General features: G+C 53.1%; 8 protein-coding genes across 8 annotated transcripts; 5 read left to right on the top strand and 3 right to left on the bottom strand.

Annotated features, from left to right (window-relative positions):
* Positions 1–63: 63 nt before the first annotated feature.
* Positions 64–1,049, bottom strand: PG998_000292 (uncharacterized protein; the record flags this gene model as incomplete). Its single annotated transcript, XM_066867110.1, has 2 exons — positions 64–543; positions 633–1,049. 2 exons carry the CDS (start codon positions 1,047–1,049, stop codon positions 64–66), a joined length of 897 nt encoding a protein of 298 aa, XP_066735525.1.
* Positions 1,050–1,962: 913 nt separating this feature from the next.
* On the bottom strand, positions 1,963–2,466 carry PG998_000291 (uncharacterized protein; the record flags this gene model as incomplete). Its single annotated transcript, XM_066867109.1, has 1 exon — positions 1,963–2,466. The coding sequence occupies one exon, from the start codon at positions 2,464–2,466 to the stop codon at positions 1,963–1,965; it is 504 nt and encodes a 167-aa protein (XP_066735524.1).
* A 1,418-nt stretch (positions 2,467–3,884) lies between these two features.
* Positions 3,885–4,319, top strand: PG998_000290 (uncharacterized protein; the record flags this gene model as incomplete). The annotated part of the gene is made up of 1 exon (XM_066867108.1): positions 3,885–4,319. The coding sequence occupies one exon, from the start codon at positions 3,885–3,887 to the stop codon at positions 4,317–4,319; it is 435 nt and encodes a 144-aa protein (XP_066735523.1).
* A 1,167-nt stretch (positions 4,320–5,486) lies between these two features.
* PG998_000289 (geranylgeranyl pyrophosphate synthase) lies at positions 5,487–6,687 on the top strand (the record flags this gene model as incomplete). Its single annotated transcript, XM_066867107.1, has 2 exons — positions 5,487–5,847; positions 5,897–6,687. 2 exons carry the CDS (start codon positions 5,487–5,489, stop codon positions 6,685–6,687), a joined length of 1,152 nt encoding a protein of 383 aa, XP_066735522.1.
* A 1,995-nt stretch (positions 6,688–8,682) lies between these two features.
* PG998_000288 (translin) lies at positions 8,683–9,610 on the top strand (the record flags this gene model as incomplete). Its single annotated transcript, XM_066867106.1, has 4 exons — positions 8,683–8,863; positions 8,938–9,037; positions 9,091–9,236; positions 9,300–9,610. The coding sequence occupies 4 exons, from the start codon at positions 8,683–8,685 to the stop codon at positions 9,608–9,610; spliced, it is 738 nt and encodes a 245-aa protein (XP_066735521.1).
* Positions 9,611–10,229: 619 nt separating this feature from the next.
* On the top strand, positions 10,230–11,000 carry PG998_000287 (glycosylphosphatidylinositol anchor biosynthesis protein; the record flags this gene model as incomplete). Its single annotated transcript, XM_066867105.1, has 2 exons — positions 10,230–10,526; positions 10,602–11,000. 2 exons carry the CDS (start codon positions 10,230–10,232, stop codon positions 10,998–11,000), a joined length of 696 nt encoding a protein of 231 aa, XP_066735520.1.
* Positions 11,001–12,670: 1,670 nt separating this feature from the next.
* PG998_000286 (Glycerophosphoryl diester phosphodiesterase) lies at positions 12,671–13,940 on the top strand (the record flags this gene model as incomplete). Its single annotated transcript, XM_066867104.1, has 4 exons — positions 12,671–12,734; positions 12,828–13,051; positions 13,112–13,291; positions 13,350–13,940. 4 exons carry the CDS (start codon positions 12,671–12,673, stop codon positions 13,938–13,940), a joined length of 1,059 nt encoding a protein of 352 aa, XP_066735519.1.
* Positions 13,941–14,885: 945 nt separating this feature from the next.
* PG998_000285 (Transcriptional activator protein acu-15) lies at positions 14,886–17,849 on the bottom strand (the record flags this gene model as incomplete). Its single annotated transcript, XM_066867103.1, has 5 exons — positions 14,886–15,839; positions 15,909–16,238; positions 16,292–16,649; positions 16,712–17,309; positions 17,360–17,849. 5 exons carry the CDS (start codon positions 17,847–17,849, stop codon positions 14,886–14,888), a joined length of 2,730 nt encoding a protein of 909 aa, XP_066735518.1.
* Between the last annotated feature and the right edge of the window lie 866 nt (positions 17,850–18,715).

Raw genomic sequence — 18,715 nt, 5'->3', positions numbered from 1 at the left:
TGCTCATTCAACTCGCTGGTGAATAGGTGGATCACCCAGGATATGATATGGGCATCCTTGAATTCAGTTCAGCGCACCGCCAAACACGGCCGACTTTTGCAGGTCTCCCAAGAGATCGTCGATATTACCGAGATACCGGCAAAGGATGGCCTGCTTGTCGGCTTGGCTGCGAATGTACCCGTTGTCGCTATCAGAGCGGGAACGATTGCCGCCGTTTTCCGGGTCGGTGCTGATCTGGAAGGCCTTGGCGAGCTTACTGGGGCTGCGCTGCAGCATGGCGGGGACAGACTCGCGGGCGTTGGCGACGCTGGGGATCGACGGCGTCTCGGGCATGAGGTAGAAGTAGAGGAACTCCATGCACCGGTACTTGACCTCCTTGTTGGTGCCGCGCGACTTGAAAAGCGACGTCACGGTGAGCAGGCCGTCGAGGTTCTCGTAGGTGCGCGTGTTCTGCGGGTTGTCCACGAGCGCGATGTTGAGGACGCGCATCGTCGAGCACTGGATCGCGGGGCAGAAGTCGGGCTCGAGGAGGTCCAGGAGCAGCTATTTAGGACATGGCACGCGTCAGTATCCTGATCGAAAAGACAAAAGTGGCGACGCGACTCGGTGGAATGAATGGATAGAACACCTACGTTCATGTTGGATTCGCGACCAAAGATCTTCCGGCTGGGAGGGTGCAGCAGCGACACACCCTGTAGCAGATCTAATGCGCTCAGGATCAGCAAGTCGTTTTGCCCATCCCCGCCCTTCGCGATCAACCGATCCAGTGTAGTCACGAGACGGTGGGCGAGATTCCACTCGAAGCCCTCCTGTAGCTTGAAGAACTCGTGGAAGACGGGGTCTTCGGTGAGGCCGCTGAGTGACTTGGGCGCACGCGCATCTTCGTCTTCTTCCGACGAGGTGTCGCTCATCTTGCCTTTCGGCAGCTTCTGTTTCTTGGGCAGGCAAATATTGGCCATAAGCCCTTCGACTTGTCGCAGGCCCTTGCGAATCTTAGGCCCGTCGTAGGACGACAAGTTGTCAAACGCGAGAGACAGCAGGTTCTCCATTGTGGTCGATGCGCCGGGTTTTTCTTTTTGTGGTGGGTTTGTTTTCGACTTGTGATGTGTCGCGCGAGCGCGGGTTTCTTTGTCTAACGGTCGGGAGTATCGTACAATGTTTGGAACGGCGGTCGGCGGGATTTGGAGCTGAGATGGGGCTGTGGGACGAAACGCTGGTCAAAAAAATAAAGGGCAGAGGACTGAGCTCTTGGCGAAAGGACAAGAATAACAGTAAGTGGCAACAAGTGACAGTGAAGTTGACTGTTGATCGACGAACTTGCTAATACAGAGAGACGAAGCGAAGAAGAATTGGCGCGGGCGAGGGCGAAGGCGAAGGCGAAGGCGAAGGCGATATCAATTACGGGCGTTTGGTGGAGGGGCCCAAAGCAACAACACGAAGAAAAGAAAGAGGGAGAGATGACAACATCGGTGGGATCTACCGGGTTCTTGATATGGGAGCTACGGATATGGATGGTCTATGCGATGCTGGACGGATGGCTATTGACCAACTTTACCAACCTCAGCACAAGGATCGTGGGTGTTGACCTTGCCTCTTGCTGTGGTTGACGCAGCAACATGGGCTGAAGCTGCTGCCGCTTTGCTGGGATCTGGCGGCCTGTCAGCGCTCCGATAACCGATAAGGCCGTCCGCCCTGGTGTTTACCTAATAAGGCGTGGGGATAAGAGGGCAAATGAGTGGGTCTCCAGTGTATAATGCTCATGAGGCTTGTGTATTGTTTTCTTGTAACGAACGTCCATGTGAATCCCTGTGCCTGCACGCGATACCCCTTTCCAGATGTGTTCCTACTGGCGCACCAGCCTTGCCCGAATCATATATTCAACCGAGTAACCCCTTTTCCAACCCCCCAAGGCTATTCTTTGAGACCACGATATAGCTAATTCTACGTCCTTCCTTGAGAAAATCAAGCGAAGACATCCTCGTCACCGAACTTGATGGCTCGCTTGGTGGGCAATACGAGGGACTTCCACTGCCCCTCCTTGTTCTTCTGCTCGACCTTGGTGACGGCGGCCCAGGGGATCTCGTGTTTGACGGCGAACTCCTCTTCGTCGGCGTGGCCATACTTGCGGTCGGCCTTCTTGTACTCCTCGGCGACGTTGAAGATCTCGGCGTTGCCCATCTTGGCCGAGTCGAGCGTGTAAAGGAAGCCCTTGCCCGTGTGCTTCTCGGCGAAGCTGCGGCTGACGGTGGTCGAGATGAAAGGGTCCCGCGATGGGTGCTTCAGCTGCGACTCGACGTGTTCAAACAGCGTGCCCTCCGGGTTCGTGAAGCCCTTGGCCTTGAAGCCGCCGTCGGCCTTGATCGTCTTGGGCCCGCGCGAGTCGCCGCGGTAGAGCGTCGTGGCGAGGACGCTGCTTACCAGCGATGCCAGGAGGCCGAAGAAGACAAAGAATGAGGAGCTGTGCATCTTGTGGTAGTGTTTGGCAGCTGGCGAATACTTTCGGATGATAGAGGTTTTCTGGTGATAGAACGTTGACGGGGAAAGGGGTAAGAGTGTTTGGTTTGCCGGTGAATAACTATCAGACCAAGAGGAGAGACGGATCCCCCCTTTTATAGACTCTGTCTCTCTGCTTGCGAGGACCTTGACGCCGGGTACGAGTTCGCAAGATGGATCGCCTGATTCCATGAGCAATATAGCAAGCTGATACTATCATGCGGCCACCCATTGGGAGAATCCTAAAGAAGATTGATCCAAACAGGCAGGCAACTACACAGAAATGTAAACAATAATGTAGATGCTGTCATGTCAGATGGGGTGGAGCAGACTGTCTGTATATCTCGCCTTGTATTGCTACTGACCATGATGGTGAATAATGTATTGAATACACCCTCAAGATACAGGCTTCAGAAGAACTAGATCGGCATAGATAATTTTAACTTGGTCTTAGTATAATCGAACTGAAAGGCCGCGTCTCATATACCTAGACAGGGACTCACCGGTACCAGAATACGTCCTTGAATATGAAGTATGTTTATAACCAGATCCAAACATGCAACTACGAACCCATCCAGCTTATTTTGTTACTTAATATGTATCTTCCGGGCTCCTCGGAAGAAGATCATGCAGGCCTATGACCGGTCCAGTTGGACAGGTGGGATTTTGTTGTCAATCACTACCTTGACCACGTAAATAGGGGCAGTCCTACAGATGTGACAGTTGGGTTTACCAACAGTTACCCCGGATTGCCTCTTCTAAGTCTGGTGCTAACATTTATTTCAAGTTAATAAGTTATTCTTATTAATCCCTCTAAAGCATGGCTTACTGAGCGGAGTGTCAGCGTGGTGACATTGCAACACCGCCTAAATGTTATCCTCGAACATAATTCGTTGGCAATTGGAACTGTTTGTATTATGTGGGATTTTGGCGTATACGGGGCCTAAAAAAGCATTTTTGGTGCCTCGTGCTTAGTGTAGACATATGAGGCGATCCGAGAAAAGGACTATTTGCATCACCACTGTTGGCACTGATGATGTTGATCTGCAATATCCAAAGGGGGCGGATGCGACGTTATGTTTGTTGGTTCTGTACGTTATCACTTATTTGGGACTCACCCGTGGTTTATTCCCGCCACATACGTAACGACAAGGGATCAAAGGCCAATCAGTACCGTCATCTAGAACATAAAGCTGCCGCCCAACTTCAGCGAGACAAGTAAATCAAAGCTTCAACAAACACCCCGCGAACGACGTCCTCTTTGCCGCCCTCTCTTGACAAACTCAAGCGCAGCTTAGTCCATATCACTCCTTCTCCAAGGTACGTGTTCACTTTAGACACCACTCAAGCGTTTCCGGTGCTTACATAACCAGCAGAACGAACCACCGGCCATGTCTGAACCCATGAAGGAGCCTGCCACGGCAACATGGGGTCTGCGCATCAGCGACGCCGACTTCGACAAGCTCAAGGCAGGATTCGAGCCAGAATCGTGGGACGACAAATGGGGCGTCTCGGCCGAAGAGCAGAGCCAGAGCCGCAACGTCCTGATCCACGTCACCCGAAACCCGACGGGCAAGGACCACTACGTGCTCGACATCAAGCCCCATGGGGAAGACGGAGACAGTCGCGAGGGTATCAAAGTGGAAGCCATCACCTGGGATCAGAAAAAGGGCGAGATCCACATCACCGAGGAGCAGGCCAAGAAGGAAGTGGTCGTTATCACCAGACGGCTCCTGGAGTGCGACTTCGAAGCACTTCCAGAGTACGACGTCTCCATCCTGTGGGACCATCCCAATGCTGCCATCAGCAGCGTCAACGGCAACTGAACCGCTTGTCCTGTTGTCGATCAATCCTCGTATGGGGTCAAATTGTAAATCGATACATCTATCGATAGTAATGATAGAGAAAAGTACGGACACGTGATGCTGGTAGCGGTGGCGTCGGTGGCTCACGCGGCTGTTTCTTCATCTCAACGGTACCGGTCACTTGCTATGTCAGCACAGGCATAGCTCGCGCTTAGAGTCTTGGACGGCAACTCGGCCTCACATTGCTCCTTACGGCAAGGATAGAGAGGCATGGAGGGGTGAGCGAAGTCTAGAACGAAATCTAGCGCCCGCTTCCCATCCATGACGTCCGTGATATTAACACACATACACACACTGCTACGCGCCGTCCGTTTGAAAAGCGAGAGACGAGCGCAACCCGAATGCGACAACACACCCAGCCCACGATAGCTATAGCCAATAGACAGGAATCGGTAGGAAGGATACCTGTCTCCTCTCCGGGTCGTACCGCTGGCTTGGCACCGTCACTGCCTTCATGTTACCTAGTGTAGCTCCAATGTCGCATTCCTCCTGTGATAAGCCCCTGGTCAATATAAAATCTCACATTCCTCACCAGCCTTCAATGACCCCTCCCGTCAGCACCAAGCGACAAGACATAAGTGGCTGTAACCCCAATTGATTTGGTCGGAAACACTTCCTGCAGTGGAATGACCCACTTGAGCTACCTCAACTCGTCATCGTGAAAGCTGCATGTGCTTTTTGGGTTTCCTCCCCGCATCGCATCTCACCCGTTGATACCGGTTCACCAGTCGCTGCCCAGCTATTTGGGTTTTGGCTGCTCTATTGCAACCTCGTCGGCGGCACTATTGATTCGTTAACTTGCATTACTCCCAAGCGGAGTCGCAACATATAAGAATACCGGAACATCCTCGCCGTCTGAGACTTTAAGGCCTGCAGTTCCCCTTCTACCTGCAGAATCCGCAAAGCCCTCGAATTCCGCTTACGCCCTTTGCGATTTTCTTTGGGCGCATTGCCTCGGCTCCCCACCGTCGAATTAGCAAGCTGGGTTAAGCTGTTGCCTGTGATCGCCCATATATCGGGCCCGACGGGAGCTTGAGCAACTGCGACTTGTATAAACTCGGGTGCCCCCCCTTGCCACGGCTACCTGCATGATCTAGTGCGAACGATACGAGCCCCTACAACAAGACGATGCTCCCATCTTCCAGCAGCTCGATCCCCTTTCAATCCCCCAACGCCATCCCTCCCCGAACCTCGTCCACTGGCTATACGGTTCCTCACGTCCCCTCCAAGTCGGTATTGCGGCCTGTCCCCGAGTCGGATTGGCTCGGTCAAACCACTCGAACGAGGCATCGCCACAACTCCTCTGTCACTACCGGCCAAATACCTGCATCTTCGTCTGCCGTCATGCAAGGTTCCTCCCCCTCGGATCCGTCCCACTTCGAGACGGAAGATTTCAATTTCGCAGCCAGGAAAACTTGGACAGATGAGAAGGAGAAGATCCTTTGGGGCCCATATGACTATTTGGCCGCCCAGGCAGGCAAGGACTTCCGTAAAAAAGCTCATTGCCGCCTTCAATACTTGGTTGAATGTGCCTGAAGAGAGCATAGAGATCATCACGAAAGTCGTGGGCATGCTGCACAATGCATCGCTGCTAGTCGATGATGTGGAGGATAATTCGCTGCTACGGCGGGGTATGCCCGTTGCACACAGTATCTTCGGCACCGCGCAGACCATCAACACTGCCAACTACATGTACTTCGTGGCACTGCAGGAGATACAAAAGCTGAACAACCCCAAAGCTATCAGTATCTACATGGATGAGCTGCTTAACTTGCACCGAGGCCAGGGCATGGATCTCTTCTGGCGCGACACCCTCACAGTCCCAACCGAAGAGGACTATCTTGAAATGGTGGACAACAAGACCGGTGGTCTGTTCCGCTTAGGTATCAAGCTAATGCAGGCCGAGTCGCCGACCTCGCTTGATTGTACTGAACTGGTGAACCTGCTTGGTCTTATATTCCAGATCCGCGATGACTATATGAACTTGGATTCAGACGTTTACAGCAAGAATAAGGGAATGTGCGAGGACTTGACCGAGGGCAAATTCTCTTTCCTCATCATCCACAGCATCCGCGCCAACCCAAGCAATCTGCAATTGATCAACATTCTAAAGCAGAAGCCGACGGACGAAGAGGTGAAGCGCTACGCTGTCAAGTACATGCATGAAACGGGCAGCTTTGCCTACACGAAGAAGGTGCTTCATGTACTGATCGAGAGGGCCCGTAAGGTTGCCGACAAGATCGATGGAGAAAGGGGCAAGAACGAGGGGATTCATAAGATTCTGGATACCATGGTGATCCAAGATACGGAGAATGGCACCAGTGCATGATTGAGTGATGTCTTTCCACCTGGCTATCACTCGTTCATGAAAAGAAGGATTGGTTACGGGCACGGGGCGCGTGGCGAGGGATGGTGCAACGAGCAGATTGTAATTTCAGGCGGCGTTTTTATTCGGATACCCTACTCTCTATTACCCCGTTTCCTTAGGATCTGGGTTGACGATATCATGCATGATAGTCGCTATCTCAGCATTAGGCTCAATCCGGTTGCGAGCATATGATTTCTAGCCGGCGCGACAGTACTTGGCTTGATCACCGGAATGAACTAATTCAATACAAGCACGTGTATAATACCATTGCTAAGCATTTGTTGACTCCTTATCCGAAATAGTAGCAGTAACAGCGCCTCAGGAAATTTCCCCGACCTCATCCATGGCCGCTTCGTTCGTGGAAGGATATGGCAAGTGGGGGAGTTGTTAATCTGGAAGCATGACCCGAAGGACGGTGTGTATTCAGACCATATCAGGAAGAAACGACGATACGAGGCAGACGAAGGCGGCATATCACAAAGCAGCCAGGGCGAGGACAACGCGGCAAGAATGATAGGCTACACTTGGAGATCGTGGGAAGGTGTATCATTCATGGTGAATCACCTGCTGGCGGTTGGTCGAGAATCAAATATAACGAGGAAGGAGCAACCGAGAAGGGAAGGCACGATTACTTACACCAAAAAGATGTGGCATAACCACCTACCCGCTAGCAGATTACCGCCTTGTAAGTTCCAGTGGTTGGTTTTGTTACATTCAACACAACACCGACGTACGTCCAATGAGGTCCATCTGAAGGAGTCCTAGAGGTGGAATAGCAGCATAACTAGAACTAGAATGATTCATTGCATTGCTTATCTCTTTATAATGTAGGTGGATAGTGTGTCTTGTACAGGAACATCATATCAGCGGCGATTAATAGAATAATGTCCTCATGCAAGTGGGCAAGAGCAAGCCGTTGGCCAACCTAGCATTGAATACGTGTATCTACATGTGAATATGGAGCACATTGAATGGCTATTGCATCGTGGTTACCTAGGAGGCATGGAAGCCTGGAAGCCCAGTCACTTGTGAGCAGCATTCTGAGCTGGAAGTAGCCAATCAGATCAAGGGGCCAGGGCATTTCCACCTGCTGCCTAGAAGAGACGTAATTTGATTGGCTAAAGATCAAAAGGGACTGGGTCCACTGGCTTCTAGCCAATCAAAAAATACAGCTGCCTGTTGGATTTTGAGGCTCCAGCAGACCTCAGCGCAATCAGTAAATGTGGACCCCACCGAAGATGGCCCAGTTTCTGGGTATAAATACGTGGCCGCCCTCCCTCCATTTCAATTTTCTTTCCTTTCCTTCTTCAGCTCTTCTTTGCCTTTTGGCTTAGATCAAGTGTAGTATCTGTTCTTTTCAGTTTAATCTCTGAAAGAGACCTAAGGGTCTCAATCTAGATTATTCTTATTTTTGTCCTGAGGGTGGTGGCCTCTGTGCTTGCACATGTCGCCTGCCCACCGTGTCCTTGGTATTACACTGCCTCCAAGCGACGCAACATCTTTTCATTGCATCCACCAGTTCGCCTGGTGTTGTGAAGAAGAGAGCCTATCGAGGCATGTGTCCCAACTATCCTGTAGTCTGAGGGTCCTGTCTGATATCTACGTTGATTGCTAGCTCGACCTGTTGATTGACTTTGTGGCGACGGATCCGTATTGTATTTGGATGCTTGCTATTTGCGTCAGCATCGGATCTCGAGATACCTTAGCTATTTGAATTGATCACGCCCGTCAACGCCGCTTCATCTCCATCTTGGCAGGCAACTTGATTTTTCATGACTTGACCCATCCATGTTTTCATGCCTTACTGTTGTCTCGTGAAATCAAGGTGACGACGTCCAATAACCTGCCCAATTGTGAAAACGCTTTCTCAACCTTAAATCCTCAATCAACTTTGGAGATCCAGGCCTGGTCGATCCTTCAGAAACACATCAAACCACCAAGATCAAGATAGACACCATGGCCAGCAATAGCGCCACCGCCATGATCGATCCCGCCATCTTCCAGTTCCTGCAGTCCCACGCAGAGCAGGATATTGATGTCAACGAGAAACTTCACCAGATCACGGCGGTTCTGAACCGACAGATCTCAACTGCGCAAGGCTACCTCAGCCGTATTCACTCGACCCCGACTGCCAAGAGTAGGTTGAATATTTGATTTTGCCATGTTCACATCACCATGATTCTACGTTTGCGTGACTGACTCTGTTTGCAGTCCAGCCGCTCCTGGCCCAGATCGAGAAGGAAGGCATTCAGCCTGCCATTTCGAGCATCCAGGAACTCGGCAAATTTGCCTCCAACTACCCGTACTACAAGTATGTCGAGCACTTGATGGGTTTCAACATTCAAACCAGCTAACACACCGCAGGTACAACCAGAGATGGAGCCGTAGCGTCCAGAACCTCGTCGCAGTCATGCTGGTGACAGCCTGGCTCGGCGGCATGGGCAGCGAGTCCCGACCTGGTGAGCAGGGCCGTCTTCTACGAATCGAGGAGATTGGTGAGATCCTTGAAGGTACGGTTCCCTTTTCAGTTTTTCTTCGCAATGATATGTATAAATGCTGAACAACTCACACAGTTCCCATCAACCTCACCGACCGTGACGAGTTCCATGTCACCATCGAGGAATACATCCTGGCCATGACGGACCTCACCGAGGAGCTCAGTCGCCTTGCTATGAACTCGGTGACCATGGGCGATATCGCCCTCACTGTCCGCATCAGCTCGTTCATAAAGGATCTATTCGCCGGTTTCCAGCTGCTGAACTTGAAGAACGACATCCTGCGCCGCCGCGTCGATGCTGTCAAGTATCACGTCAAGAAGGTTGAGGACGTCATTTACGATCTGTCGCTGCGTAACCTCATCCCCGGAACCGTGGGGACGTCGTGAGGGATCTTACCTACGAAGTTCTAGTACATACACACCAACGGTATCATGCTGGGATCGAACATCCACTCGGGGCCTGCAGTTTGGCCTGTAACCGTTATGAGAGATGAGCATCCGATATGATGGGCCATGTTTACTACTTCTTAAGGCTTTCACGATCATCAGCATATTTGGCGAAATCGATGCTAGGACGAATAGAAAACCAGCTTTGCCGACATTCGGAGTAACCTCCATAGCTATCTCATCAATCAATGAACTATCTATAAAGCGTTGGCTTGTGATTCTGACAATTGCATCGTCTCGATATGGATTCCTACTTACAAGTTGAAACCCCACCCGATTTTTTCTTAGCAGCACTGTCTAAGGTGTGCTATCGCTATCGCCATGTGACACCATTCTACTTAGCACTTAGCGGGATGAGCTCCATCATTTCCCGCGAATTGCCATTGGGGGTTGTATTGTACGTGTAGCGCTGTCACGACCCCGAGAACCCACGATCCATCCCACGCATCGCCGTGCCACTCATTTTCACCAATGCCTCTTATAGATCCTGTCACAATGTCTGCGCCTTCCGGCAAGACTGTCGCCGCTGGCTCGGGGCAGAAAACTGCTGCCGCCGACGATGATACCATCTGTCGCGCCATTCCGACTCTACCGACGCCCCCTAGCCCAGGCTCTGCGACACGTCCACCCGGCCCTCATGCTGTCGCTGTTCTACTTGCGGTTTGGTGCTCTGGTCCGCGACCCGGTATCGACCATGCTCAACTCCCTCCCTGTGGTCGCCGCTCTCCAGGTAGCCTACGCTGTTATCTGTCTCCCAGCGGCAGGGTCCCCGGCCGCCATCCAGTCGGCCAAAAAGCTTCGACCGGGCGAGAAGCGGAAGCCTGTCGCTGACGGCAACGCTCCCAACATTACAAGCGTATGTTTCTTTCGACCTGTCTTTCAATCGTTAGACTACAGTTAGGAACTATGTAATTAACTTCATTATTGGCAGACCGTCGTTGTGGCCCTCGGGCTGTCCATATTTGCGACCGTTGGACTTCAGACCTTCTTCGTCCTCTTCGGCGCGCCCCTCCTCACGCACATCCCGCAAACGACCCTCTGCTCGCTGCACCTGTCGCTTCTGGGCTTGTTCCCGCTCTTCTACACCCACGGCATTTTGACAAGCGATTGGCTCGAGGTCCTCGGCGCGCGCGCGCCGTTCGACGAGGCGTTTGGAGGCCTGGTGGGCGGCTGCGTGGGCGCGTGGGCGGGCGCCGTCCCCATCCCCCTGGACTGGGACCGCGAGTGGCAGAAGTGGCCCATTACCATCCTGTGCGGCGTCTACGGGGGCTACGTTGTGGGAAAGTTCATCGGAGGCACAATTGCTTTCGGCAAGAAGTTTGGTGGTTGAAGCAGTTTTACTAGGCACTACCTACTATGCCCCTCCTTCGAAGGCTGGGTGGATGTTCTACCAGCGCCGCATGCAAATGCTTTTCGGATTCGAATGCCAATATGCTGCAGACCACGGCGATCGCACGTCTATTTATGCCAGCATGGGCAAGGGAAGAAGAGGAAAAAATGAACTTCGGGCGACGATTGCATATCAACCTAAGGGCGGCTTCTATGAAATGATATTATCTTTTCTCGCCCGATCGGCATATGATCTGCATTGGCGGACTGCATCAAGTGGTGCAACATGCGACTGTGACTCTATCTAGCAAAGGGATAGGGGAGGCCACACTACTACCGGCGTCCTCTTGCTAAGACGGAAACTACGTGAGGCGGCTTGGCCCCGACGTGGTGGCTAGGATTGCCTCACGGAATAACACATGGTATTCCTTGATTGCGAAAGCGCCGCTCCTCATGTAATGCTTCCCGTAGACAACATGAAGTGGCAGGCCATCAGTCTAGTTGAATTGCTATTATCCCCAATCATTCGAACTTTCTTTTATTGCATCCAATGAAGTAAACATTTGAGCTATCATGGTATGGGCTGTCAAATGGTCTAGTCCATCAATAGTTTATTAATAAGTCACCAAACGGGGAAACAATTGAAGATCCATGGGTCAACCATGTCTGGGGAGGGTTGTACGGGCGAGATCTGAGACTTGGCATGCTTCAGCTTCTGCTCGTGATAGCAACCATGAAGAACTGAGCTTTCAGCTGTATTTCACTTCCTTTTCTAGAATCACCTGTGTATCAATAGGGTTTGTATGAAGCGCTGCTTCTGCCTGTTCACTTACTCATTTCATCTAAACAAAGCCATCAGTAGAGCAAGATCAGACGTCCCGTTCTGGCGTCCGTCCCGAAAACGTGAGCAACGACCTCCCCACTACCAACCGACCCGGCGAGACACCACCAAACATACATTACCCCTTCTCCTCCACCGTCAGCCAGACCAGAAACATAAGATCTGCATTATCAATATCTGACTACAGACTGCGCTGTGTGGCTTCTTCGGGTTTTTCCTCTCGCTCATCTCACAGAGGATTTGCGGCGACTTGTAAGCCCGTCGGGGGCCCAGATGCGCCTCCCTCCGAGACTAAGTACTCTACTCTATCTACTCTACTCATCGACTAGTAGTAGGCGGAAGCGGACGCACACGCAGAACATACCTGTCTCATGGAAGTGACGCCTCTCTCTATTCCATCATCACCAATCGTTCCCTCCCGTGCGCATCCAACACCCCCAGAGCCAAGCACATCCACGGCGGACATTAGCGCGAGCTACATTCGCTTAATTCCGAGGGAAGTTACCTGCTGAGCCAACACCATAAGACGGCATTCGCGAACGTTCCCTTGCCCAGTCGCTCAAATGAAGGAGGGGGAAGGAAGGTTACGCGAACCCCGAATCATCTTCATACATCCGTCCGGCCTGATAATAGACCGGCCCGGCCCTTCCTTTCGATAGGCAAGCTGCGAAGTAGCTAGCCATTCGTCAAGAGCCTCCTGGTCTGCCCCTGCTTATCATTTACCCAACCTACCATACCTCAGCGCATTCAACCACGCTGCATATATCGTGGAGCCTGCCAACCTCCAAGGCCAAATCTCTTGCGCAAGGCAATCACCCCATTGTTGGAACATGGCTTTCAAAGAAGAGTCGACACCACTCTTGGCATCCCGGGACAAGCCCGATATGACACCCGGTAAGCTCGGGGATCCATCGGTCTCGCATAGGACGCCTGTGTAGAATTTCGTGGAGCACAGTGGCTAATGATTAGTCTCACCCACTGCCACAGGAGCTTCGTTCTCATCAGCCCTGATGAGGCCCGGTCGCGGCAGCCAAGACGGCGTCGGCAGCGTCAGCCGTCGCCAGCTCCCACAAGCAATCGCCCACCGCGGCTATAAGATGGCCTACCCGGAGAACAGCATGGCCGCGTTCCGCAGTGCCGTCGAGATCGGCGCGCATGCCATTGAGACAGACCTGCACTTGTCGAAAGACGGTGTCGTGGTCCTGTCCCATGTGCGTACTTCCGTCTTCGTCTACGTTTTGTAATTCGTGGATAGCTGACGCCCTGATTAGGATGGCACCCTAAAGCGATGCTTCGGCGAGGATTGCAAGGTGGCCGATTGCGATTGGAGCTACTTGAGCACATTACGCACCACGCGAAAGCCGCCCCAGCCGATGCCGCGCCTGGTCGACCTTCTGGAATATCTGGCGCAACCGGGACAGGAACACATCTGGGTCCTGCTCGATATTAAAGTGAGATGCACCGCTAAGATTATCTATCTATCCAAGTCCTAATGCAGTTGCGATCTAGAAAGATGATGAACCCACCGAGCTTATAAGCCGGGTAGCAGCCACCTTCGCAAGCGTGCCGGCGAAACACGAATGGAAGGAAAGGATCATCATGGGCTGCTGGGATGCCAAGTACGCAAAGCTCTGCCAGCAAATCCTCCCCGACTTTCCCTTGGCACACATTGGTTGGTCCCTGAGCTACGCGCGGGAGCTATTGTCTGTGCCCAAGATGAACTTCAACATGTTCGTCTATAGTCTGGTCGGCCCCCGTGGCACCCGTTTCCTCCAGGCCGCCCGTGATGCCGGACGTTCTGTGTTCGTCTGGACCGTCAACGACGATGACTGGATGCGATGGAGCATCCGGAAGGGCGTAGACGGCGTCATCACGGATAATCCCGAACGCTTCCTTCAGATCTGCAGGGACTGGCCCGACGACGAAGACGAACAGGCCGCACATCATCACCAGATTTGGCATTTTCTGGATCTTCGTCGGCCGAAACCCCTGCTCTTCCTCATGCTGTTCCGGCTGCTGGCCTTGGCGGTGGCTACGGTGGCTTTCGTCAAGGCCGGGACGCCTCGGCAGCGCGTACACAAGGCGCTGAGGAGCCAATAATGGATAGATAGGCTGGCTCGTGTAGAATTCCGATGTTATGTACATGTAAACACCATTTAATTGAAGCCTATATCAACTCTACCAACGCCAACAGCGCTGCTGACACTGGTTTTACGTTGCTATCAGATTTACCAACGCGATCGTCTGAGCTGTCGCCAACATTGCCACCATCCTACCGTCGCCTCATTACCAACGGACTCGGAAACCCCGCGTTGATGCAGTTGCCAGCGTCGATGCTGGCCTGGTGTTAATGTTGGCACATATGCTTACTTTATATACCAAGGCCACTGTGACACAACTTTCGTACTTTGCTTTACCAAGCCAAGATGGGCGAAGACAAGTCAGATGGATTTACAGAATAACATGCCTCGGGTACATATGTATGTTGGAAATTACGGAAGCTGGATATTACAAAAACTGTACTCTTTTACTGCACTTGACACGATGTAGCTAGATATAGATATACTCTTTTCTGAACACTGAAACATCCCCTTTCTTTTTATGTACCCAGGGAGGATCAAAGCAGGCTTGCTTGCAGGAAATCCATCTCAAATCCAAGCTCATCAACAGGTGTTTTTGGTTCGCAACATAAGCATCCTTGAAGTGGAAAAGGAACATAACAGATGGTGGCCATGCTTCCATAACAATATAAAAGATATTTTCAAAGTAAAAGGGGTAAAAAGGAGGAAATCAAACACAACACCTATCAACGCCTTCAGTCTGGTATTAAGGAAAAGCACACTCTGCCACCAGCCATGATATATACCACCTTTGATCCATTCCCAAACCCAAAGTGCACCGTCTGCACAGAACCCGTCCAGGAACTCCAATTAGGTAAAAGGTATCAGATTGCAACATAGCACCCACACTTGCCATGGGGTGGCGATCAAGTTCATGCGCTCATCATCATTGTCGTCCAAACAAAAACAACCAACCCGGTGCCGGTCAGACTAAAGACAAGTCCAAGCCGTCTAGCATGAGGGTCTCATGCGCAAACCGCGAGTGGTGTTGTTGCAGGTTGTTGTTGTTGTTGTTGTGCTGCTGCTGCTGCTGGTGTTGATGATGGTGGAAATCGTCGCCGCCCATGCCGGCAAACACGTCGTTGCCGGCGCCCACGTCGTCGGAAGAGAGGCTCTCGTCGCTCAGGCTGAAGACGCTCTGGCTCTGGTGGCCGACGACCTGGATGCCGCTCAGGTCCCACGCGTCCGGGGACCAGTCGCCGTACGCCGTGTCGCCCGAGTTCGACTCGGCCTCCTGCAGCGAGATGGCCGGGCCGCCGTAGATGGCGTCGTACACGTTGGCCTGTCCGCCGTCCATGGCGCCGAGCAGCGCCTCCCACTCCGAAGGCGACACGCCGCCGGCCGCGCCGCGCTTCTCGCCCGTAAAGGGGTTGGGGACGGAGTAGATGGGCGACGGCGTCTGGTGGGGACGGCCGGAAAGGTGCGCGGGGTAGGCGTGGGCTTGTTCAACCGGCGAAACGGGCTGCTGCTGCTGTGTAGACGCCGCGGCATGGTTGCTCATCGCGAGATAGTCGAGGTTGGCCTTGGATTTGTGGGTCGCCGGCGACAACCGCATCATGGATTTCTGAAGATGCGAGATCGAGTACCGGTGGTCGCGACGAGGCGGCATGGCGTGGTGTTCCTGGTTCGTGCCGTCGAAGGAGGCGCGCGAGAGGGACGGTAGAAGTCCGGGCGTATGGCGGCGGCGCTCGGCGTCGTCATGCGACGCAGCTTCTCTTGCTGCGCAAGCAGATCCGACTCGCTCACGCTCGCGCTCAAGTGGCGCCCGATGTTGTGGCTCGACTTCTTCCGGGGGCGGGGGCGCCCGGTGACGCTCTCGGGGGCGGGGCGGCCATCTCCGGGCTGGTGCTGGTACGGCGCGTGGACAGCGGCGTTCCGGCTACCGGGGCGGCGAGGTCGTCTTGCTTTTCGGCGCTTGGTCCTCGACCGAGACGACCATGGAGGCTACCTTCTTCAGGTTCAGGGTTCCGGGTGCCTTGGACTTCTGCAGAATCTTGAGCACGCCGTTGACGAGCCGCGTGTCGTCTTTGATGAGCTTGCTTTCCTGCTTGAGACCGATGGCCTGGTACAAGAGGGTCATTCCGCACAAAACGAGGATGTCCGTCCTGTTGAGACAGAAAGAGAAGGACATGCCGCGCTCTTCGAGCAACTGGACAATCTGGACGGTGTGCTTGCTCGACTCCGAGATGGTCATGAGAGACGGCGCGTCCTTGGAGCCCAGATTGGTACCGATAGCGGGCCTGTGAATTAGGATACGGGTATGGTAGTAGGCAAGTGCCTGTTTAAGAGTCAGATCGGACGGATATCATATGCTTGACAACATCGACTTACAAGGATTGGGGAACGGCTGCCGGTGACATCCGTGGACGGTTTGTCCTGAGCAAAGGTAAGCTTCAGGTGAGTCGGCAGATCCTCGCTCCATTCGCACAACTCGGTATCAAGGGCGGCGATCTGTTGCAAAGAGAGCTCGTAAGATGTCGATGCAGGGTAATTCTTGCCCAGGACCTTGGCGAGGATGCGTGATAGTCTGAACAGTGCAAGGGCACTCGAGATCCGGGTATATTCTCCAGGCAGGGTAGGTTGGAACCCCTTCTCCGTGACGTACTCATCATCACAATCAGATGGGAGCTCGGTGTGGATATCTTCCTCCCGCAGAACCTTAGGCAGGCCAAGCATTGCAGCAGAGAAACTAAGGGGTATGGTCAGTTATTGTGTCCCTGTTTCAAAAAGTGTACAGCGGCAAGAACCTACCAGTCAAGCGTATACAAAGTCCAGAAGACCTTCTTTCGGGTCTCGATGGTCAAGGCACCGAAAGAGAAGCGCTTCTGGCTCTGATGCAAGCCCAATCGATGTGACAGAGCCACGGCTACGCCCTTGTAGTGGACCAATCGTCTGTAGTCCGCCCTTATGCTACAGTACATGAGAGCAAGTACCAAGCACTGTAACGTGTTCATCGTGTTTTCCATGAGAATGGCATCGAGGGCCTTTTGCCACTGGTCCTCGCAAGCAGCGATCTGTTCGTAATCGGGGGATGCGCTCGACAATGAAGCAATGCCAAAGACAAGGTACAGCTGAGCGATCTTGTAGTTGCTCTTGACCTTATCGGCATCGGCGGAGAAGTCCTCGTATAGTCTTAGGAAAGTGGGCTTGTGCAACACGGGGAAGAGCGGCGCCCACTCCTGGAAGTAAACATTGACGCAGCGATCAGTGAATAACCTCGGCGGAATCCGTAAAGCTGACGATGGCTCTGTTGAGGTCAACGGTGCACATCCTTGTATGTGGAGGAATGCCTCCGGGTTAAAGTCGGAGCAGGACTTTCCATTCTCCTGGAGCCTGCGCTTGAATGTTTCTGCAGATGGTTAGTTTTCCACTCGATCCCGCCACCTCAGCATCACTTACCGATAAATGAACGACCGCTTGATGGTCCCATAAAGTAGGAGTCTGAGTTCTCGACGCCAAGCAAGAGCGGCGATGCTTGCACACGGAACGTGTCCTCTTTGACTGGCTGCCCCTGGTCCTTCTTGGACCCCGTCCCAGACGAAGGCGAACTGGGAGATTCCGAGGTCCGGCGAGGTTGGTGGCCGTGCATCTTGGACAGCATATCGATCTTTTCATCTTTCTCGTCTAGCAGGTCCTTAAGCTCTCTGTTCTCGGACTCTAACGCCCTTACTCGCTCCTCAAGCGACTCTGTGTAACCGCGAGGAAAGGCACGGCGACTGAGTTTGTCGCTGGTGCGACACTCGAACCCTACATTGGAACACTGCGAGCATGTCGGCCGGATGCCGTCGCACCTGATCTTCTTGGACCTGCAGCGGTCGCAGGCCTGGGCGATGCGGCTTTGTGAGCTGGTGCCCACCTTGATCACTTTCATAGGTAGTATTCCCGGCATGATGGCGGCCTTCTGGGTGAAATAAGAGCTCCGACGATAGTGTTCTTAGTCTTGATATAACAGCTTGGCGATGATTTCATCCCCGGTGCCGATGGCCGATGGTGAGGACGAGACGCGGTTCTCGCGTGAGTTGGCTCCACAGCAGCCTATCGGCCCTTCTCCTGCCCGTGGGACTTCGCGGTCTGGGTGATGAGATATGAGGTAATAGTGTATATATATTTACGGTAAAGTATGGGTAAAAGCGAGCAGTATTCTCCAGAGAGTTCTCTGATCAACGTATCGGGTCAGGGGTAAGGGAGTGCTTCGCTTGGCACGATAAGAATAGTATTTGTGTATGTCAACCGGGAGCAAGGTAAGAAAAAAACACCAGATGAAAGGAAGGGGGAAAAGGGAGACGAGAGTTGGTATGGACGAGATGGAGAATCGTGGGTGAGAGTGTGGAGAAGATTAAGAGAAACGGAACTGCGGAGCCCAGCGGATCCCCGTCGTCTCCCCTCCTTCGCTCCCTCAGCTGCCCAGTCTGCCCAATAGCGCCGTCGAGAAAAATCTGGGGTCGCCAGGGTGGACAAGGGGGTTGAGAGACAGCGAGCAGGCGAGAGAGAAAGGAGGAGAGATTATCGACGGGGATCATGAACATGGGGTGACTGGGGGGTCGCACACCACCAAACCACACACCTCCCAGAGCATCTGTCCCTGCTCCCTGCTCTCTCCCCCCGCCCACACTGCCTTCTCTCGCCAATCACCGACGGTGAGAATCAAAAAGCTGGGCTCCGAACGACCGGTACTACCGCCAGTACACACGACACCGTCGTCCTGGTCATGCTGGGTCCCTTTGTCCCAGTTCCAGACTGGTCCTTAAGTCCCTC

This window comes from Apiospora kogelbergensis (genome assembly GCF_038363985.1).
Source record: "Apiospora kogelbergensis strain CBS 113332 chromosome Unknown utg000001l_segment0_segment0, whole genome shotgun sequence".
Taxonomy (NCBI): Eukaryota; Fungi; Ascomycota; class Sordariomycetes; order Amphisphaeriales; family Apiosporaceae; genus Apiospora; species Apiospora kogelbergensis.
Note: the sequence above shows the minus strand (reverse complement) of the source record. Positions and strands in the feature narration are given on the sequence as shown.